This window comes from Rhynchophorus ferrugineus, unplaced genomic scaffold, assembly GCF_030347505.1.
Source record: "Rhynchophorus ferrugineus isolate W39M unplaced genomic scaffold, kcgeb_rfMv2 rfM6, whole genome shotgun sequence".
Classification (NCBI taxonomy): Eukaryota; Metazoa; Arthropoda; class Insecta; order Coleoptera; family Curculionidae; genus Rhynchophorus; species Rhynchophorus ferrugineus.
Window position 1 is genome coordinate 37,683,069 of NW_027472585.1, and position 19,875 is coordinate 37,702,943.

Below are 19,875 nucleotides of genomic sequence, written 5' to 3' on the forward strand. Positions count from 1 at the left end.
ATTCTATTCTGTTATCTCTAAAATTTTTGCTTTATTCAAAGACAAAAGCGGAAAACTGAATATTATACAAATATAAAGATGAAAAACGGTTTTCAGCCATTCACGTAAGTCTGCATATTAACAGAACCTCAATTTAACAGTAAAAAATTGACTCTCTATTTGTGAATCGCCGCTGAATCGACAAAAACGGTATTGAACCAAATACTGGATAACAAACAAACGAATAACGACACTTTAACACCAAATCTGGCGGAAGTGGAGGCTTAGTATCTGATGGGGTAAGAGACCAGCTAAAGCTATCTTCAAAAGAGACTTATAAAAATCACTTGGCTTTGTAATAAAGCTTGATATAATGATATCACTTGCTTGATGTTTATATCACTGGTTATTGTTTAAAAAATTTATAAACAAATTTAAAGCATGAGAAAATCGGAAAATTTTTCCTCATCCATAATAAACCAAAAAGAAAGTGGAACATACGTAAGCCCTTCAAAAAGAAAGAATAATTGCATTGCTTAACCATGGTTCTCAAACAAAACATTTTTCTCAGCTTCAAAGTCTAAAAATCACTAAGGAATATTGGATACTTATGCGAACATATTTTTTTTATGATATGTTTATCAATATTTGTCCTGTAATTTTGTTATATCTGATTTTAAAAGAACTGACACCGCTTCTATGACAAAGAACCCTATTAAAAACATTTAACTATTGAATGAGTTTGATTAACCAACCAGAGAACTGAGAATTAAATAAAAAACAATTTGTATAAATGCTAAAATGTCAAAAAATATCTACCATATATGCTATCAAAGCAATAGGAAGAAATTAGGAATTGATGGGAAACATTTTATAATAAATACAATGTATATATCAATTTTGTTTTGTTTTTTATTTTAATCTCCAAAAATAATTCGCATATATCCATATACATCATTCCATATATATAAAATATAACAAATGAACACCTAAAACAAATTGTAATCTATTAAAAATCAATGTTACAAGCAGGATATTAGAATAGAAAAAAAAAACTGAAATCTGAATAAGTTGGCAAGTCCTGAGTAACCACTTATTTGACTTTTTCTCTTTTTGATTTCTAATGATTAAAAGAATATTTTACTCTTAATAAATAAATTATTATCTATAGCTAAACTTCTGTAGACTCAAACTGTACTTGTGCAGTAGTTTAATGTTAAAGAAACGATGTTAACACTTACCTGTTTTTATATGTAGAGTATCTTAGTATATAGATTATAAGACCAAAACTACTGACAGAAATAAATCAATTCTAGCAAAGATTCAGCTATGCCATGACTTTCCGGTATATACTGTACTAAATGTTTAACTTTCAACCTTCCACCATTGCCTATCTATCGTACATAGGCAAGGACAAGATCCTTGAAGAAGATGTTATTATGCTATCGTTTTCAATAAGTTCATGAAGCATCATATATTTGTCAATAATAGAACTATAAATTTAACGCTATTATAATTAATGTTTCATAATCCCAGGCAAAGGATCTGAAATATCTTGGGTTGTATCTATACAGATATCTAGCTTGAAAGAAACACATGTTTTCTAAATGAAAACTGAACTTGAACTAAACTAAATGTATTAGCTGTCGAATCAAACTTTTCATTTTAGGCCATGGAATACAATTCTAGGAAATATAATATACCCATCATTCAACCATTCCATTACAAACTGTTGCGTACTTTAGTCAATGTTCCGTACTACGTTTCTAATTAAGTCATATAGAGTGATATCCCTCTGATACCCGTCATGTATATTATAATTATCAATAGATTCCAGTGTTCCTTTTATGTACTTCAAATGAGTGTCAGTGCATCCCAATTGGCTTGCCAATCAACTAAATATGAGCGATAACAGTGAAGTGCGTGGACTAAAATATTTACTATTTGATTAATGGATATATAGTCTATTCAAAGTTATTTTGTATATACGTCATCTAAATTTGTGACGTCAAAACGTCGCAATATTGCCACTCTGTGTTTTAGTTCAGTTGGGCTTTGATAAACAACAAAATTCTAATCTAAATAAACAAAAATGTTATCAAATATAATTCATTTTAACATTATAGTACATCTAAAAACAGCACTTAATTATACATCCACAATAGTTCATAGGTTCTTATAACTATTGCTTTTAAGAATTTTAACAGACTCGTTCACGTAACAGGCAGCATAGTATATCTTTATAAGAATAAAATATAGATAGAATAAAATAAGAATAGAAGAATAAAATGAGAAGGAAAATATTGATGGGTCTGAAACGAATTTACAAATTGTGACAGACAATACATTAAACATCTTGATGACGTATGTACAAAAAACTTTGAATAGACTATATATAGACATTAAAGCATAAATTAAGAATAAGGTATTTTAGACAGGGGGTCACCCTGACTGACGTAGATCTCGTGTATATAAAAATTATCATAGAAAATATTTATTGCCTATTGAGTAGATTATTGAACCACTAATCATTTTTTAATATTTTAATGTTTTATTTTCATTTGAAATAAAGAAATTACGAAAATTTTCTACCAACTACGTTAAAAAATATTTTACACACCCTATTCTCCAATAAGTTGAATATAGAAGACGAACAAACATACATAAATATATTCAATCTTCTCATAAATGTGCAAAATAAATTTAAAGTAAAAAAAAACAATTTCCAATTGATAGATGCACATATTAAGAAATAGGTTCTTTAAAAATCGTCCAAAAACTCGCGAACAATTAGTTTTACTTAATGTTTACTTATTCCAAACAACAGACATTGTTTTTAAATGTTATTCCAATTTTCGAGATGAGAATAAATGAGGAATTAAATTGTTGGCGTTCGGCCAACTGCCACCAGGATGTCATCAGTATGATTAATATTTATCATATTTTTTTACTTTTGTTTTCATACTTCGGGGATTATATAGATATAGGTGTTAAGTCAGCTAAAAATTGTTATTTCCTGGTTCATACGGTTGTTCCAGAAATAGCAATCTTAGAATGGAACAAATGGCAGTTGTGCTACGTGTTAATCATATGCGTAAAATTATGTTAGTATTATTAACTTGTTTCAACTACAAGAGGAACGGACAAATTGGAGAATATTGTTAGATCAGTTCGTTTTCATCCAATTTTTTTAAAAAGATATTAGTCAAGAATACAACTGAAAATTCAAGGACTTCATCTTTCCTATCATCAAAAATTAGGTAATTATAGAATAATACAAGTATATTGATATATACAAGGTAGTCATTTAAGAAGAATTAGGTTCAATAATTCAAGATCTAACACCTTACAACATTAAAATCAGACATACGGAACTTAATGAAGCAAAATACAAGAACTAAACCGCAAAAATAATACATTGATTCCTCAAGATAAACATCTTTACACTCAGCTGACATTTTATAGTGATTACTATTTATCACTATTCTTAAATTCTATTTTGTATATACATACAGAAAAAATCATCATTTGTACCCTTTTAATCCCCAATAATCGATCTTATGTTAAATGAACAAAACATAACCTTAAACATATAGAATAATAATGGAATACACTTAATGGCAATCAATAAATATTCTAACAAGGATATTACAAATTTATTTTTATTATCATTTTTATCGTCAATTTGCAGGGCAGTATATATATATATATATATATATATATATATATATATATATATATATATATATATATATATATATACATTATATATATATTAATACATTAACAATATATTGCCGTACAAATCAGTATATTAGGATGCTTCTGAGAAGATCTAATATAGCTATAATTAGCTATAGTGAGTTCCTTATTTATTTTTTGAAGTCGGTTCAATTTTTTGTAACAAATTTTAATTTTTCTCTTTTTAGTGTTAGATATTTACGCAATAAATTACAGAGTTATTTTATTCAGTATCACAATGGGTAGGCCATGTAAAGGTGTAGCCCGTATGAGGAAATATAGGCACAAAGAAACAATAACTGAAAATAAGGAACGTTTCAGGCCCCGGGGTCCGTTAACTAGTCTAGGTGATTTGACAAATGTTCTAAGCGAAGTAGAACAATAAAAAGTTGTTGCCCCCGTCGGAAATCGAACCCGCGACCTCCATACCAACCACTATACCGTAGAAGCACTTGCCTGCATTATCTCTACGACTTCTCATATGATATGGTTAGTACCTAAAAAGCAAACTAAATGGTTTATACTGAACTACCAATTTTTCATAACATTAGTGCAGCAATAACATTATACACAAATATCTGATTATTTTATCTCTCGATTTCTCCTCTTCCCCCATCAGATCCTGACTTCGGAGGTGCACTCTTTTGAATTACAAAAAAATTTCAAAAAATCGGTCCATAATTTGGCAGAGCATACATAATATATATATATATATATATATATATATATATATATATATATATATATATATATGTATATATATATATATATATATATATATATATATGTATATATATAGAATAGAATGAAGTTATTATATAGGTATTATAGAATAGAAAGAATTTTTTGAAGTCGGTTAAAAATTATACTATTATTAGAAAAAAAGCGTAAACCTCTTAATGCTAAGATGCGCCTTACCTTTCCTGATATATTGATTGAAAAAATTGTAAGCAACGAAAAATCTTGAATGGATAAAGAACTTCTCGGGCACAAGTGCCAGTGTAGCTGTGGATGACAGTATGGCTGAAAATAAAACAAACTCCATTAGTGACTGTGTTTTTTTTCTTTAAAATATTTAAATGTAAATAAACGCAATTTCACTATGTTTCTATCATTACGATGAAAAATGGCAGCATATTTGGCCAAATCCTCAAGCCTCCCTATAACTACCTACAAACTATGAAATAAATTCTAACACCGGTTTCTAAAAGCGTATATTTAGTATCTATTTAAAATCTTGGCAAATCATCCATACCTACGACTTCCCATATCACGAGACGATGTCTCGGCATTGACTATGGCATCGCATTAATTAGCCAATTTAAATTGATGATTATTATAAGATGTTTATCGCGTAAAAATCCAGTTCGATATCCTAAAACAACTAGATAATAATAGGCGATGCTAGCACGTGGAGGCAGTTAAATCCATTGACGTCTGAGAAAAAAAACAAAATAAAAATTAACTCAGTTCATTATTATTTTTGTGTATTATATATGGAAAGGTTTGACAAAAACGTTCACACTAATTCAAATACTTAATCACAAATTGTTTACTGTTGATTGACCTTAGAAAATATAATAAGTACAAGATCAATTCAAATTGTGTAAGATAAATTAATAAGTGCCTGGTCTATATTTAAAAAAAAATTATAAACTAAGACAAACAAACAAAATAAACCAGACAATAATAGATAATATACCGATATATCAATAATAAATCATTTTTCTTTCACTGGAACAACTTCAGAGTACTGAATAGTTCACGTATTGTTGTTTTTGCTTCAAATTCAGAAACATTTTTTTGTTACATCTTGAAGCATTCTGTTTACTAACTAGGGTTTATCTGGACTGGATCTAGTCTTTAACGTAGGCTTCGAACCACAGTCCTCAGCATTAAGCCTAGGACTGGCAAGTGGCCAACTTGGGGATCGTCCCAGAAAACATCCGATCTTATCCAGCCTGGTTACTCACGTGATTGGGATCATTTTCCTTGTCGGATTTTACACTCTTGCCTAAGGACAATCATAAACATACATTTACGACGATGCCACAGCAGGATTCAAACCCGCGACTATGCCAACAGCGAACCCTGCGCTAACCAAACCGACACATACAATTTGGAAAGCATGTTACAAAATCTCAAGTTTTCGTCAAAAATATCAGCTATGTTACGCAAAATCACTTCACGGTTTTTAATCTATTTATGAAACACTCCAAATATTATGAAAATCTGATATCATGAAATTTATTAGAATTAGACCAGAGATCTTATTGAGTGTTGTTGACCAAATAAAAATCTATGGAAAATTACCTCATTTCAGTAACGTCAACAAATCAATAAAACACCAACAAAAAACCCAAAACAGAAACGCTCAGTTCTGAATGAATTCCTATAATAAATAAGTCCCTGAGAAACGGCCAGAAAAATCACATGTTTACAACACAAACAATTTTTCATGTGAATCAAATCAAATCACGAGAAAGATGTTTTATGATCCAAATAAACACAACATCTTATTTATCGTTTAGCGTTTAATAAAAATATCATTGAGATCACAAGACTGGGAGATCAAAAAAACTCACATTCCTTCAAAATCAACCGGTGTTCCATCAAAAGAACCACATTAATAAGTTTTTATCAATTTATCAACATATTTTACAATAGTCCTATTAATTTAATTAATCTAATTTATCTTTGACAGACTTAACTATTTCCTCAGCCCAAAAATATTCGCAAAAATTTTGAAGGAAATCGAAAATCAAATTGAAAAAATTGTTAAAGGCAATTCCAGAAATTAAAATCAACCATTGTTTTCACAAAACGTTGACATTAATTCGTTGTATTCAGGAGGATACTTGAACATTATAATGAACATATAGATACAGGCATCACATGGGGAATAAAAATAGACGATTTAGTGATAATATCTAAAAGAAGATATACACTAAAAATGCTAGAAAAATTAATAAACATAAAAAATTTGACTGACAATGAAATATGAGAAAACAAAACCAAATTTAAACATCTGATTGACTGACTGATTGACATCCGGCTACTTGTCGAATATTCCTACTTTTTAGATCGTTTTCGATCATCAGGAAAGAAATAGGGGAATATGTAATAAGAAGGATATCAACGAATCAGGTTTCTTCAGAAACAGGATTCATTAATTAACCACTCATTAATCCAGTATATTTAACAATTAATTAACCCCAAATATTAATAGAAATATTGTCTTACATATTTACAATAAAATGTTTGCAGCCTCATTAAATCTCATAAAATAATTGCTATACAACTATGTTAACATCCTTATTTTATTACAAAGACATTTTAGTGCATTATTGTGTATTAGCTTCATGTTTTCTGTTTGTAATGACATATATAAATAAACTAGCTGTTGTTGAAATTGTTACATTAGCTAGAAGCTCATAAAACAGTCTCTCATGTAGTAAACCGGTACGAGGAAATAGTGGCACACGAAGTCAAAGAATAATCGCTATTTATATTTTCAGTCATTATTGAAATAGCACATTTACTACTCTGGATATAAAACTACTGAATGCGGGGTCATTTAGTGTTTGTGCAAGAACAGTATGTACAGTAAGAAAGTTGATTTAAATCAAAATGGCTTCACAAAAGACTCTCGTTCCTACTAATATATTATATAAAAACCCTGTTTTAAATTCAATTAAATAATTCTGATTGAGATGAATTTAAATCGATATATATATATATATATATATATATATATATATATATATATATATATATATATATATATATATATATAGAATATATATATATATATATATATATATATATATATAGAATATATATATATATATATATATATATATATAGAATATTCATTATTGTATTCATTAATGTGTTATCAACTACTTTATGATTATTTTCTATATTCTACTAGATCATATTCTATACTTCATCCAACGATGAGTTGTTTTAAGATAAATGCATAAATATAACGAGACACTACGTGCTTTCAATGTACACTCGTCTCATTCAAGTACTATCACACCAGTTCTCAAAGATTGGTTTTATTTATCAATGATAATATACTATGATCATAGTAAAATTACAGTCATACAATCGCATTGTGCTACACTAATAAAAATATAATTGTGGAAAATATTGTAGTTTTACTCCTTCTACAAGGTTTTCTACAATTAAATTAACTTGGCATAAAACTATTTGAACGTTTTCAACGCTTTGACGTCGATACCAATTTTAATTTAAGATATATCACTAGGGGGCTTATATAACTTAGGTGAAGCTGGGAGAATCTTCCGCAACGCAAATTACGCAGTTATTTTATTGTAATGGGGTAGGAAATGTAAAGGGGTAACCTGTATGAGGAAAAATAGGAACAAAGAAACAATAATTGAAAATAAGGAACGCTTCAGGCCCCGGGATCCGCTACCTAGTCTAGGTGATTTGACAAATGTTCTAACTAGAACAGTTCTTCAGTTAGTTCCGAATTAGAACAACAAAAAGTTGTTATCCCCTTCGGGAAACGAACCCGCGACCTCCACGTATGAGCTGAATGCTCTAACCATTATTAAATTATATTCATACAATCCCAAAGTGTTATACCAATAAAAATTATTCGAATGTACCTAAATACTGGTTTTGGGGGGGGGAAGGTTTGACGCCGATATCAATTTTAATTTAAGATTTATCACGAGGGGACTTATATACTTTTGGGAAGATATAGAGCCTCAGCCCAGAAAATCCTTAACCAATTTATAAAATAAATTCAATATAATTAAGCACACCCACAAATGTTAATAGGTTAAAGCAAATTGTTAATATAAACATGCATCAAAAGGGAAACAAGCTATATTGCTTGTATTGCTAAATTTTTTTATTTGGTGATTTCATAAGGTAGAGGTCCTAACATTGCTCTGAAAGAATATGAAGGATATATGTCTAGGAACCTTGTCCTAACAATAAAAATAAAGAGTGATACATAAAAATCTCAAATATCCCAAAACCATTTAAGAATTACCATTGATTCTATTAACAAACCTTTTACCATTAGCATACTATAATTTGTACTTCAACAAAAACTCTGAAAATGCGTTTTACTACGCTAGGTGACTATAGTTTAATTTTTTTCTATTTATTTTTTACATTAGATATGCTTAGTACGATCTACTTAAACACTACACAAGTTATGTGGTTTAGTCCGCTTCAATATTCTAATTTCCTGTCTGTCATCCAGTAGCTCTATTACTTCATGATTAAAAGCGAAATATTTGATCACTTCGTACATTCATTTAGTTTCGAGGTTATCGTGATATCGTGTAATTAAGAAAAAATATTGTTTTGCATCATTGGATTACTAGTTGGTTTGATGTTTTAATGCAACCTCATATTTGGATCCCATAAGTCCAAACAGGCTTTGTAATAGCCGATAAACTTATCTCTTTGATTTTAGGTGAAGCTCCTTCCGACAAACTAATACAGTTCTTTGATTTTGAGTTTGGTCTACTCTGCTTTTTGTCTAACATGATGTTGATCTTTTATGTGATTATTCAGCTTTATTGAAATACTTCCACAAGTTATGCAACTGGACAAAACCAGCTATCACCAACAGTATTGATGAAAAATGGACTAAGTATGTGGCGCCAACATCCGTATTTATGAAAAAGTAGACACTATTTTCAAATGTCTCCTAAATATTAAGATGTTAAGTAAAACAGTTCTTGATATTATTCTTATGCTTCAACTTTGTCTTATAATAATATGGTTTATGATAAACTTATTTTCACTCATGTTTGTTATGTTACTAAACAACACTTTTCCCAATCTTTACGTGATCTAAGCAACTAAACAATAAAGCATCGACTCCAACGAGTCTATATTTAAAAAAAAAGTATCAGGATAATGTCAATTCTAAGACGTAATTCGAAAAAAATAACTAAAACAGCGACAAGCTGACTAAAAAGTAACCCGGTGTCAATGAAAGGTCTACCAAAATTACCAACCCAAAACTTTTTGGCAGCAAACCTCACACCGGCATTTGCGAGCAAGGTCACCTTTCTAAAGTTTTTCGTTGGATCTCGCGGTGCTTCGAATTATGCAAAAAAATGCAGCGACACAAAGAATTCGCAACAATTTATATACTATGTGGTGGGATTATTTGTACAGAAATATCGTGGCGATCCTATCGAATGCCAATTTTATGGAAACCGACTCGCAAAATAGAATCCGTGTGGTTTAAATAAATTCGTACAACTCGTTTCCTGTCAAGCCGAGGTGTTTTGCTTGTTTATGTAAAAACGAAAACGAAAGTTATGGTATAAGACCAATTAAATAATATCCCGAAAAATGTACTACAGTAATTATCATTATACCTTAACATATTACCATCATTTTGTAACTGATCTAATAGAATAAGAAGAAACAATATACAGTTACATAATAATATAACCTCTACTGATGTATAAGGCGTTTTCCTGGTTTTCCATTATAATTTGCTGTAGTGATACTCCTATTATATAGTCAATTTTCCTAGTTACACTTAGTAGTAGTTATTATCTAATGTATAATATCTTTTTTTTTCATCTCAGTCAGTACCTGATTGGTAAAGCGATGTATCTGACTTAACAAAAGCGCACATCTTATTTCCACACTGTATAATCTGTTTCTTTTTTCTCACAAAAAGTTCACTTTTCAGTATGTGTGATTTTGTTGTAATATTTTATTAGTCTCTTAGAACATCAACAATCTGTCCGTGGGCAATAAGTATTATTATATGATTTCAGGTATATAATATAACTATCCTGGCATGTAGAAGATCACTTCAGTAAGTGATCTACTGTACAACTTATAACCTAAATCGTATTATAGATACTATTGTAACTTATTTTATCTTAAGTCTATACTAACTTATTCTAAAAACTATTCTAGCTTATTCTAGGGATTATTGAATCTCACTCTATGTGTCTATTAATCAGTTCGTATGGTAGTTTGCGTTTGAGCCTACGCACTTCACTGTCATCGCGCACATTTAACGGTTTGGCGAGTGCATTGGGCTGCACTAACAGTCTTTCAGAGTACTTCGCATTAACACTCCGAATCACACTCGTTATGGGTTCTATGGGGAAATCATGCCGAATCAGTTTGTTGGAGACGTAATATGGGGCATCGACGATGACTCACAACACTTTATTCTGGAACCTCCGGAGGATATCTATGTTAGATTTGCTAGTAGTACCCCACAGTTCAATAACACAGGTCCTAATGGGACTAAGTATTGACTTATACAGCAAAACCTTGTTATCTAGTGATAATTCAGATTTACGCCCTATCAGCCAATACATTTGGTTTAGTCCAAGCTGTTTGCGTTTTGTCACTATATGTTTTTTCCATGTCAAACGTCAGTCGAAATGCATTCCCAGATATTAAACGTTGTCTGCTGGCGGAAGTTCATGATTATTCAATTTTACTGAGGGACATGTTCTTCTACAAAGGGTGAATGTCTCATGAGTAGATTTTGTCTCATTTCCTTTTATACGCCACGTTTTCAACCACAATTCGACTTTGTTAAGATGAAGTTGGAGGTTTCTTGTGGCTGATATTGAATCTTGTGATAATAAAACCGCTGTATCATCAGCGTATGTTGCAACAGTACTGTTTCTTGAGGTCGGTAGGTCAGGTGTGTACAACAGATATAACAATGGGCCAAAAATAGCCCTGCGGAACACCCGAATATATTGGTGACCATAAAATGTCTGTCTGTGAGATACGATTTCAGCAGTTGAAAATGCGTATGGGGCAAAAGCTTTTTCAATTTCACATGCAGTCCAATGTACCACACTTTGTCGAAGACCTGAGAAATCTCGAAAAATGCAACGGAGCAATATTTTTTATCGTTTAAGTTTTTGTTAATTTGGTTGACTATCTATGTATTTGTTCTATTGTTCCGTGTTTATTACGAAAGCCAAATTGAATAATATTTGGTCTGGAATAATATTTTTCTCCTCTGCGATTACTTTGAGTATCTTAATTTGTTGTAATATGTACAAAAAAGTATCTTAATGCGTTGAAATTGCCTGAAGTACTACCGAGTAAATTCCATTTGCGCAAGTTTCAGTTTTTACTGAAATTTTTTAAAAAATGCGGCTTAAGGTCATCCAATGTTCTGTGAAGCACATGACCTATTCCATCGATTTCAACATGTGAATAGTGGTCTCGACATTTTAAATATTGTAATTTTTACATCGAAGACAAACGGTATTCTGAACAGTCAAAAAAAAATGCGAAGCCGAGGATTTGGAGGAAGAAGAAGAATATGCAGAAAGATATATGATAAATGCGTGCTTATTATGCACTTGGATATTTTGTGTCGTATGAATTGAAGCCAAGAGACATTAAAAGGTGTTTGGTCATGTGTGAAATGCTACTTCAACGGTAAGAACGGAAAGGTTTCTTGCATCGTATTGTTACTGGTGATGAAAAGTAGATCCGTTACTATAATCCAAAGTGAGACCATCTTGTCATGCATTAGCATCAACGACAAAGCCGAATATCCATAGCTCCAGTCTAAAACTTCAAATATTTGAAGAGATTATCTTGGTGTGGTACTATGAGCTACTGAGACCTAATGAAACCATCAATGATGACAATATCGGCCACAGTTGATACGTTTGAACCGTGCGAAAATGACTGTAATACGGACAAACAGAGAATATTATTGTTCACAAAATAATAGTATCAAATATAGGTTGCGGCATGTTTACTATGTTACAATTTGTCCAGCATTCACATAGTAATAAAATGTGAGTGGATCCATCAAATGTTCACCTAATCCATAAAACATAAAACTAGACCAAGATCATCAACAACTTCTCTAATTGTAATTCGATGATCATTCACAGACAATTCTCACCCTTTCACTCGTTGTCTTATGACATAATGCGTATGCCACTCGTTAATTGTTTCATTTTATCCATAATAGACTCACAGAAAACCATATTTAACACTAATATAAGGATCACACTTAAAAGACATGTATTTTTCTATTAATAGCTATAAAAAAAGTTTAGAACCAATATTACTAAAACTATATAGATATTTTTAGACATACTTGACAATACTATAATAAAAAAAATTACAAATTGCATAAAAAATGTTTTAAAAATAAAAAAGTAGTTAACATATAGTTCAGTTTTGTAGTTTTCATTTGGTTTTAAGGTTTTTCAGACACTCAAAATCTGCAAAACACATTAAAATGATTCGTTTGAAGCTGAAAAAATAGTGACAGATACATACATAAAGCAGTATAAAAAGAGGAAAATCTTCTGCAAATATTGGAACCATCATTTTTACATATACTTAAATCAATTCAGTTACATCATTAAATTGTTTCAATAACTGTATTAAATAAATTGTAAGTGTTAAAGAAATGTGTAACACGTATGAACACCTGACATATATACAATATTTATTTATTAATACAGTTCTTCGCGGAATAGATTGGCAGAGTGTTTAAATAGTTTCCATCGAAATATTGTCCCATTTTTGTACCTAAACATCTGCCAATTACTTCAAAGATGTTGGAGATGGAAACCAATTTTTCGCTCTACTTTGAAACTTCCCATAACAGTTCAATTATGTTGAGGTCTAGCGATTAAGCGGTCAAACCAAGACTGAATCTTTTTGACTAGAACATGGCAGTGTTTGGCAGCATGTCGAGATATACATTTGCTGTAATCATTGTTGCCAACGTGCAACAAGATGTATTATATTGCATAGTATTCATATTACTTTGCCCATCTCCTGTAAGTGCATATTGCCTCATTAAATAATATTTTTATTATTATTTAATTAATACATTGTTACTAGTCGTTTCCGTCTAACCTACAATTTCTCTTTATGATAACCTAAAACTAGATACAACTATATTGCTAATAAAAAGATTCTTAATTTGTGCGGCTATATTTAAAAAACTAATTATACACTGACGGGCGATATTAAACAATGAGTTTTTCATAAGATATTAAATATATAATAAAACTGAAACAAGTAATAAAGACTTACTCTATTTAAACAATTCTACAACCAATTATCCCACGAATATAATAATTGTATTTGATGTACTGCAAGTACTACGAGAAGACGAAAACAATGTTTTAAATGCCCACATACACAGAAGAAATTGAAGAAATGTAATACCGCTTGGCCAAAGCGAAAAAACCTCCATACCAGTTCTAGTAACTTGTTCTGTCTGAATTATAATATTGGAATTCATTCTCAATTCGAGTCATATATTTCTGTGCCGTTGAAAACGTATTATCTATTATTGAACGTCGATTATTCTCGATTTATAATTGGCAATAAAATCAGAATTATTAAATATTGTTTTACAAAATGTACGAGCAAAGGTTAACGAAAATAATGCGATTAAAAATGGTTTATTTACTATTATCAACTAGCATAAAATATTTACTATCGTGCTTTATAAAAATTAAACTTTCAATTATTTCCTCTTAATTAAATTATTATTGTAATTTTTGTTAATATGTTTATTTGAGATTAGACATTGTGAGGCAATTTATTTATTTTGTCTTTAGTTGTATTGAGCATTAAATCCACTAAATATATGTATTCACTATTTTTACTTTTAGAAATCATAAGTAGTATATATATATATATATATATATATATATATATATATATATATATATATATATATATATATATATATATGTATATCTTTCAGTTGGTCGAAGGGATAAGGTACAAGCCGCAGAAATGAACTACTTCTGAAGAGTCAGGGTTACAACAAGGATGGATGATATAAGATGTAAAGAAGTAAGAAAAGAGCTCAAAATTGAATCAGTATAAAGAGTACATAGAAAAGGGACAACTCAGTTATTGAAGACACTTGCAAGAAGGACAATTAGGAGTAGTCATTTTAACTCACCATGGTTCCATAAAGTACGTGGTTGTAAAAATTATAAGTATGTTCTATTTTAATACATTATTTCCCTCCGCTGTGTGAAAGAAAATATGCTAAAATGATTAATTTAAATGAGAACAGAAGGTTCTTTAAGGAAGAACCAGTTTCAACCGATTATTTACGATGTTCCTGTAAAGATATTTCCACAGATTTCTACCCTGTTGCATCATACAGTTCCAATCTTACAAATCCAATCACACAAATCCAGTGTAATAAGAGTTGTCAAATGAATTTATATATTTCAAGCTTATCCATACATTCGTTCCAACGCCTTCAAACAAGTGGAGGTCATCTTCATTAGATCTTAGCAAATATTTTAGCCACTATAAGTAGATTGTATCCACTTAGTAATTACTAAGTTAGTCCATGTAGTGAATATTGGGCAATTTTAATATTATTTCATGTTTTTAAAATAATAATTCCTCTCCAATCTCACTTAACACTTTACATCTTACTTGATATCAATTACGATCTTTTTGTGAATTTTTGTCCTATTTGTTCCAGTTTTGATATCTCACAATTATTCGTTTAAAATATAGCTTAATTTGATTTCATTTGAACAGGGTTTTACAAATGGAAATTCGATTCATTCAGTTTTCCTCTGTTAATTCATGTGGAAGACAGGTATCGAGCTTCTTTTGATGTGCACTCATATGTAAATGGTGTAAAACTGTTTTTTCGATAGAACAAGGTTCATCTTTAACGTCGGAATTTCCGGAATGAAAATAAGCAAACTCTCACACTGATTTTAACAGTGATGTTAAAAAACTCACTTTGAAAGAAAGAAAAACAACATACTATAATACTATTTTGTACGAAAGTTGGAAAAGCATCTATTGAAGCTTATTTTTCACTGTCACATGACATTAATGACAAAATTTCACTCAGCAATGTAGGGAGGCTAGCCAACGAGAGTAACAAATGAGATGGATTTATCAGGTGTAAAACTCTTTACTCGAAACAAGCAAAATATCTACCCAGTGAATCCGAAATCTGAACGCAAAACTTACCTATATTGATATCTATATTGGAACTAAAGACCATGGATTATTAAGATGGAAGCAAAACAATTTAAACAAACATTTCCAAAATGCACCAAATTATTTTTTCAGGCTTCCAAACTATATGAATTTATCTAATAAATGTTTTTTTCTAAAGATAAATAACTTCTAATATAAGGTTGGGAAAAAGAAAGCAGTACACCCTACAAAAAATACCCATCATTATTTGAATATTTTAATAATTATGATACAAAATAATAAAACAGCTTTAACTAACTAAACTTATAAACTAATTTTGTTTCTATTCTAGTAATTCTGAGTAGTAGCCCAATTATTTTTCTTGCAAATAATCAGATATTAAGATAACCACCCATATATTTGGTTCATTATATCTTTTAGCAATTATTGTATAATATATATTATAATATACTTAAATAATATTATTTAAAATAGATACTATAAAGGTATAATTATATTACAGATCGTCAAGAAAGATCCGGTACATCAACTGTTCAGACTTAACTATTTCAAACATCTAATCTTAATTAGATTTAAATAGTGTTAATATTCAAGACAAGAAGACGCAGTGTAGACATAAACAAGGTTAATATTTATTCAATACTTCTAACATAACTGGCTATTTTAAGCGCGAATTCTGCAAACATAATTAAGACGATCTTTCACCAAATACATGTTCCTACCAATGGCATTAAATAAAGAGCTGAATGTGCCGTATATTACACAAAAATATAATCGGAGTGACATGCGTGCCCTTTTTGATGTATCGTCTTTGTCTCGATAATTATGCAAATTCCTAGTATCACGACCTAGGTCAACGAACCGATTGAGAAATAATAATGAACTCTTTTAAATTAAAACGACGAATGAGTATAAACCTAACCAATAAGAACTATTTAGTTTTCGATTAAAATGTGTTTACTACGCCTGCGCTATAGTACTACCGGCAGTCTGAGTTTCCAAATTTCCTCTTCCTCAATCGTCACCTATAGAATTAGTGATTATTTTTGTTACAAAAATACTAAGAGCTGTAATAGAGAAACTAATATGGCACTATATCATATAAAACTCAGAAAATTGCAAGTAATCTTTCATTAGAACAAGTTTATAACAATGAATATTTACCACTTTCTCGATTTCTAGACTGGTTTTCAAAATAGTCCAGAAAACGTTCACACTAAAGACAATTCATATTCTGGATACTTTAAAATCGAGAACAAGTATTGAAAAAGTCAGTAATCTTACCCGATCTCACGATCATCTGATCGTGCAATTGCTAAATATAAAATGAGAAATAATGACGAAAAATGTACATATTATAATGATTTAATATGCATAAAATTCGGAATTCAAATTTTTAGGAACAGAATAGTTAGAGTTGTGAAGAAAATAACTTTATTTTTCAGTTTAATTTTGCTCATCTTATACCAATAATCCTCTAGCTTTTTACCCTACTACAGTAGCTATAAACACTATTTATTACAAAAGTATTTCTTAGGGTATAAGGGCAATCAAAGGAAACTAAACCCAACAAATAGTCTAAATTTCATTAAAAACTCTGCTTTGATTTACTGCCTTTGGCTATTGTTTTGTGAGATGTTTTAACAGGTGAGTTAATTCTCTAAACGTATTGACTTATCCTACGCAAATCCAAATTATCATTAGATAAGATATTATTGTATAAATCTATACTCAAGTCTATACTATGAGGAATTGCTAGCAGGTCTAATATATCCATCATACAACGGCTCCAAAATAAAGTGTTTCATGCCATTGTCGATGCTCAGTACTATGTTTCAAATGAAGTAGTAGAACGCGATATTCCTCTAGAACAAATAACGAGTGTAATTCAACATGTTTATGTAAATTACTTCAAAAGAGTGTCAGTGTATCGCAATGTACTCGCTAGTTAGCTAAATATGCGAAGTGACAGTGAAGTGCATAGACTAAAACGTCTAACACCATCCGATCTGATTATTGGATATACCTTAGAATAGTATTTAAAATAGAATTTTATACAGGAGATCACTTAATGAAGTGATTTTATACATCATTATAGCCATATAAATATAACAAATATTTATTGAGGAATGTTAGATAATAAATAAAGTTAAAATGCATTCAAGACTTGGTTACTAGCGTAATTTATTGATATGTTTCCTATATTTTTATCTAAATTTCACTCATTTAATCTGCAAATACCTAACTTAAAATGAATCCAGAAAAATAAAATATAATAGATCTGAAATGATACAAAATATATCTAAAAAAACAGTTTTATATACAATATTTGTAATACATAAATAATATTGAAGAAAATATTTTTATCCTATATTGGAATTCCTATATTGAATTGTATATCTTTGGAATTTTTAATTAATATTTAATTATTATTGATTAAATTATTCTATATCACTAACTTATGTGTCCTGCGTCTAGATCTAAATTTCCTTTGTTCGTGCTCTAACTGGACTATCGAATATCATATTGTGTTTGTACTTTCCTTTGTGACACTAAAGAGAAAAGTTATTTAATTTCAAACATATTTGAAACTATTAGGATTTCTGTAGTTCTTTTCCACGGCCAGAAATGTTTATTTTGAAGTAAAAACATAACTTAAAATAAATATTATATAGATGTAGAATTCTAAAATTATATATTGAGAAACTGTAAGACCATTCAAAGTGTTGTTCAATCACGCTATGAGGTATACACCTGTTCAGATTTTACCAAATGTCCACTGAAATTTTGTTTATGCATATTCATAACTTTTTATGGATGTATTGTTTTCTGAGCTAAGAAAAAACTGTTTACAATTATACATTCAGAAACTTTTGATAAAATGTAATTATAAAAGCATATAATAACTCCCTCAAAATTTACAGCCCTAGTAATATGCAAAGAGCCGTGTTACTGTCAGCATTGAAAATATCAAAACCGTGAACCACAGACTTGGTTGACGCAGTAGTCAAGGCAATAGGATGGTCCTCTTACTATTGCGATAGTCGCAGATTCGAATCCTGCTGAGGCATGATTGTAAGTTTATGTTTGTGATTATCCGTAAGGCAAGAGAGGCAAGGAAAATCAGATGAAGAAGGTTACCCCAGCTGCGCAAGTACCCAGACTCTGTAAATTCTTGGATGTCTTCTTGGATGATCTCTAATTTGGTCACTCGCCAATAGATAAGTTTAATGCCGAGGACCGTGGTTCGGAGCCCACGTTAAACAATAGGTTCAGTCCACATAAACCCCAGTTCTTGAAAAGATAATGATTCTAATATATAACAAGAATAACACTTTTACCTGTATTCCACAGAAAAAGTACCATAAAAATAACTTCTTCAAGTTATTTTATCAAAACTATTAAAATTATTATTTTTTAGTTGAATTTGCTATTGTTGTAAAATAATTCCGTCATAATTAATACGAAGATGGCGTTGCCCTTTGCGTCAACTAATAAACACAGAAAATGCGAGCACACATTATCTCATTAACGCCAATTAAGTCTGGTGAAAAACAAGTAGCTTTATGGGACGCACGTGGAAACCTCCAGCATCAGAAACTGATTCGGTACGGCGAGCGCTCGTCATCTAGCGCGCAACATATGACGCCTTCAACTTTATTGACTGAATAGAAACTAATTGGGCGTCAGTTAAACTGTCGCCAATTTAGAGCTAATTTACCATCGAAGAATCAGGATTTTCGTCGCCTTGCTACGCTCGATTGGTGACGTTAACAACCGCACATCAATTAAATCACAAGATTACTTAATTATTCGGCGGTTTTTTTAAACAATTTAAACAATAGACATAGAAAAAATATACTTATAGAGAAAATATATACTTATTTTAATAAATATATGCCCTCTGTGGTTTATATTCAATATTATAATATTATAACATTGTAAACCTGAGGAATTTGAAAGCATAGTTTGAAATGTATGTTACGTCGCAAAGGATTTTAGTACTTTTATAAACTTAGAGGGATATTGCTCCAACATATCTGAACTACAGATTTTAATTTAAACGATTTAAACGATGGTTTTGATACCAATAATAAAGAATGACCAGGAGCGCCAAAAAGGCAATGTCAAGAAACTTTCAGACAACCTAGCAGTTGGTACCTGGCAAAATAAGACGAA

General features: G+C 30.3%; 1 protein-coding gene across 4 annotated transcripts in view; it reads right to left on the bottom strand.

The window, feature by feature from the left end:
• Gbs-76A (Glycogen binding subunit 76A) overlaps nt 1–19,875 on the bottom strand; it is a 75,498-nt gene that overhangs the window by 26,122 nt on the left and 29,501 nt on the right. For 2 of the 4 annotated variants that reach the window (XM_076408826.1, XM_076408824.1), the window contains exon 2: nt 4,639–4,743. The exons of 1 other annotated variant lie outside the window; for it this stretch is intronic. Coding sequence is in view for 2 of the 3 variants with exons in the window: in XM_076408824.1 (XP_076264939.1) it covers nt 4,639–4,743 (105 nt within the window). In the remaining variant the exon portion in view is untranslated. Of the gene's footprint in view, nt 1–4,638; nt 4,744–4,975; nt 5,158–19,875 lie in introns of those variants that run through there. One more of the 4 variants, XM_076408825.1, reaches the window with a different exon arrangement.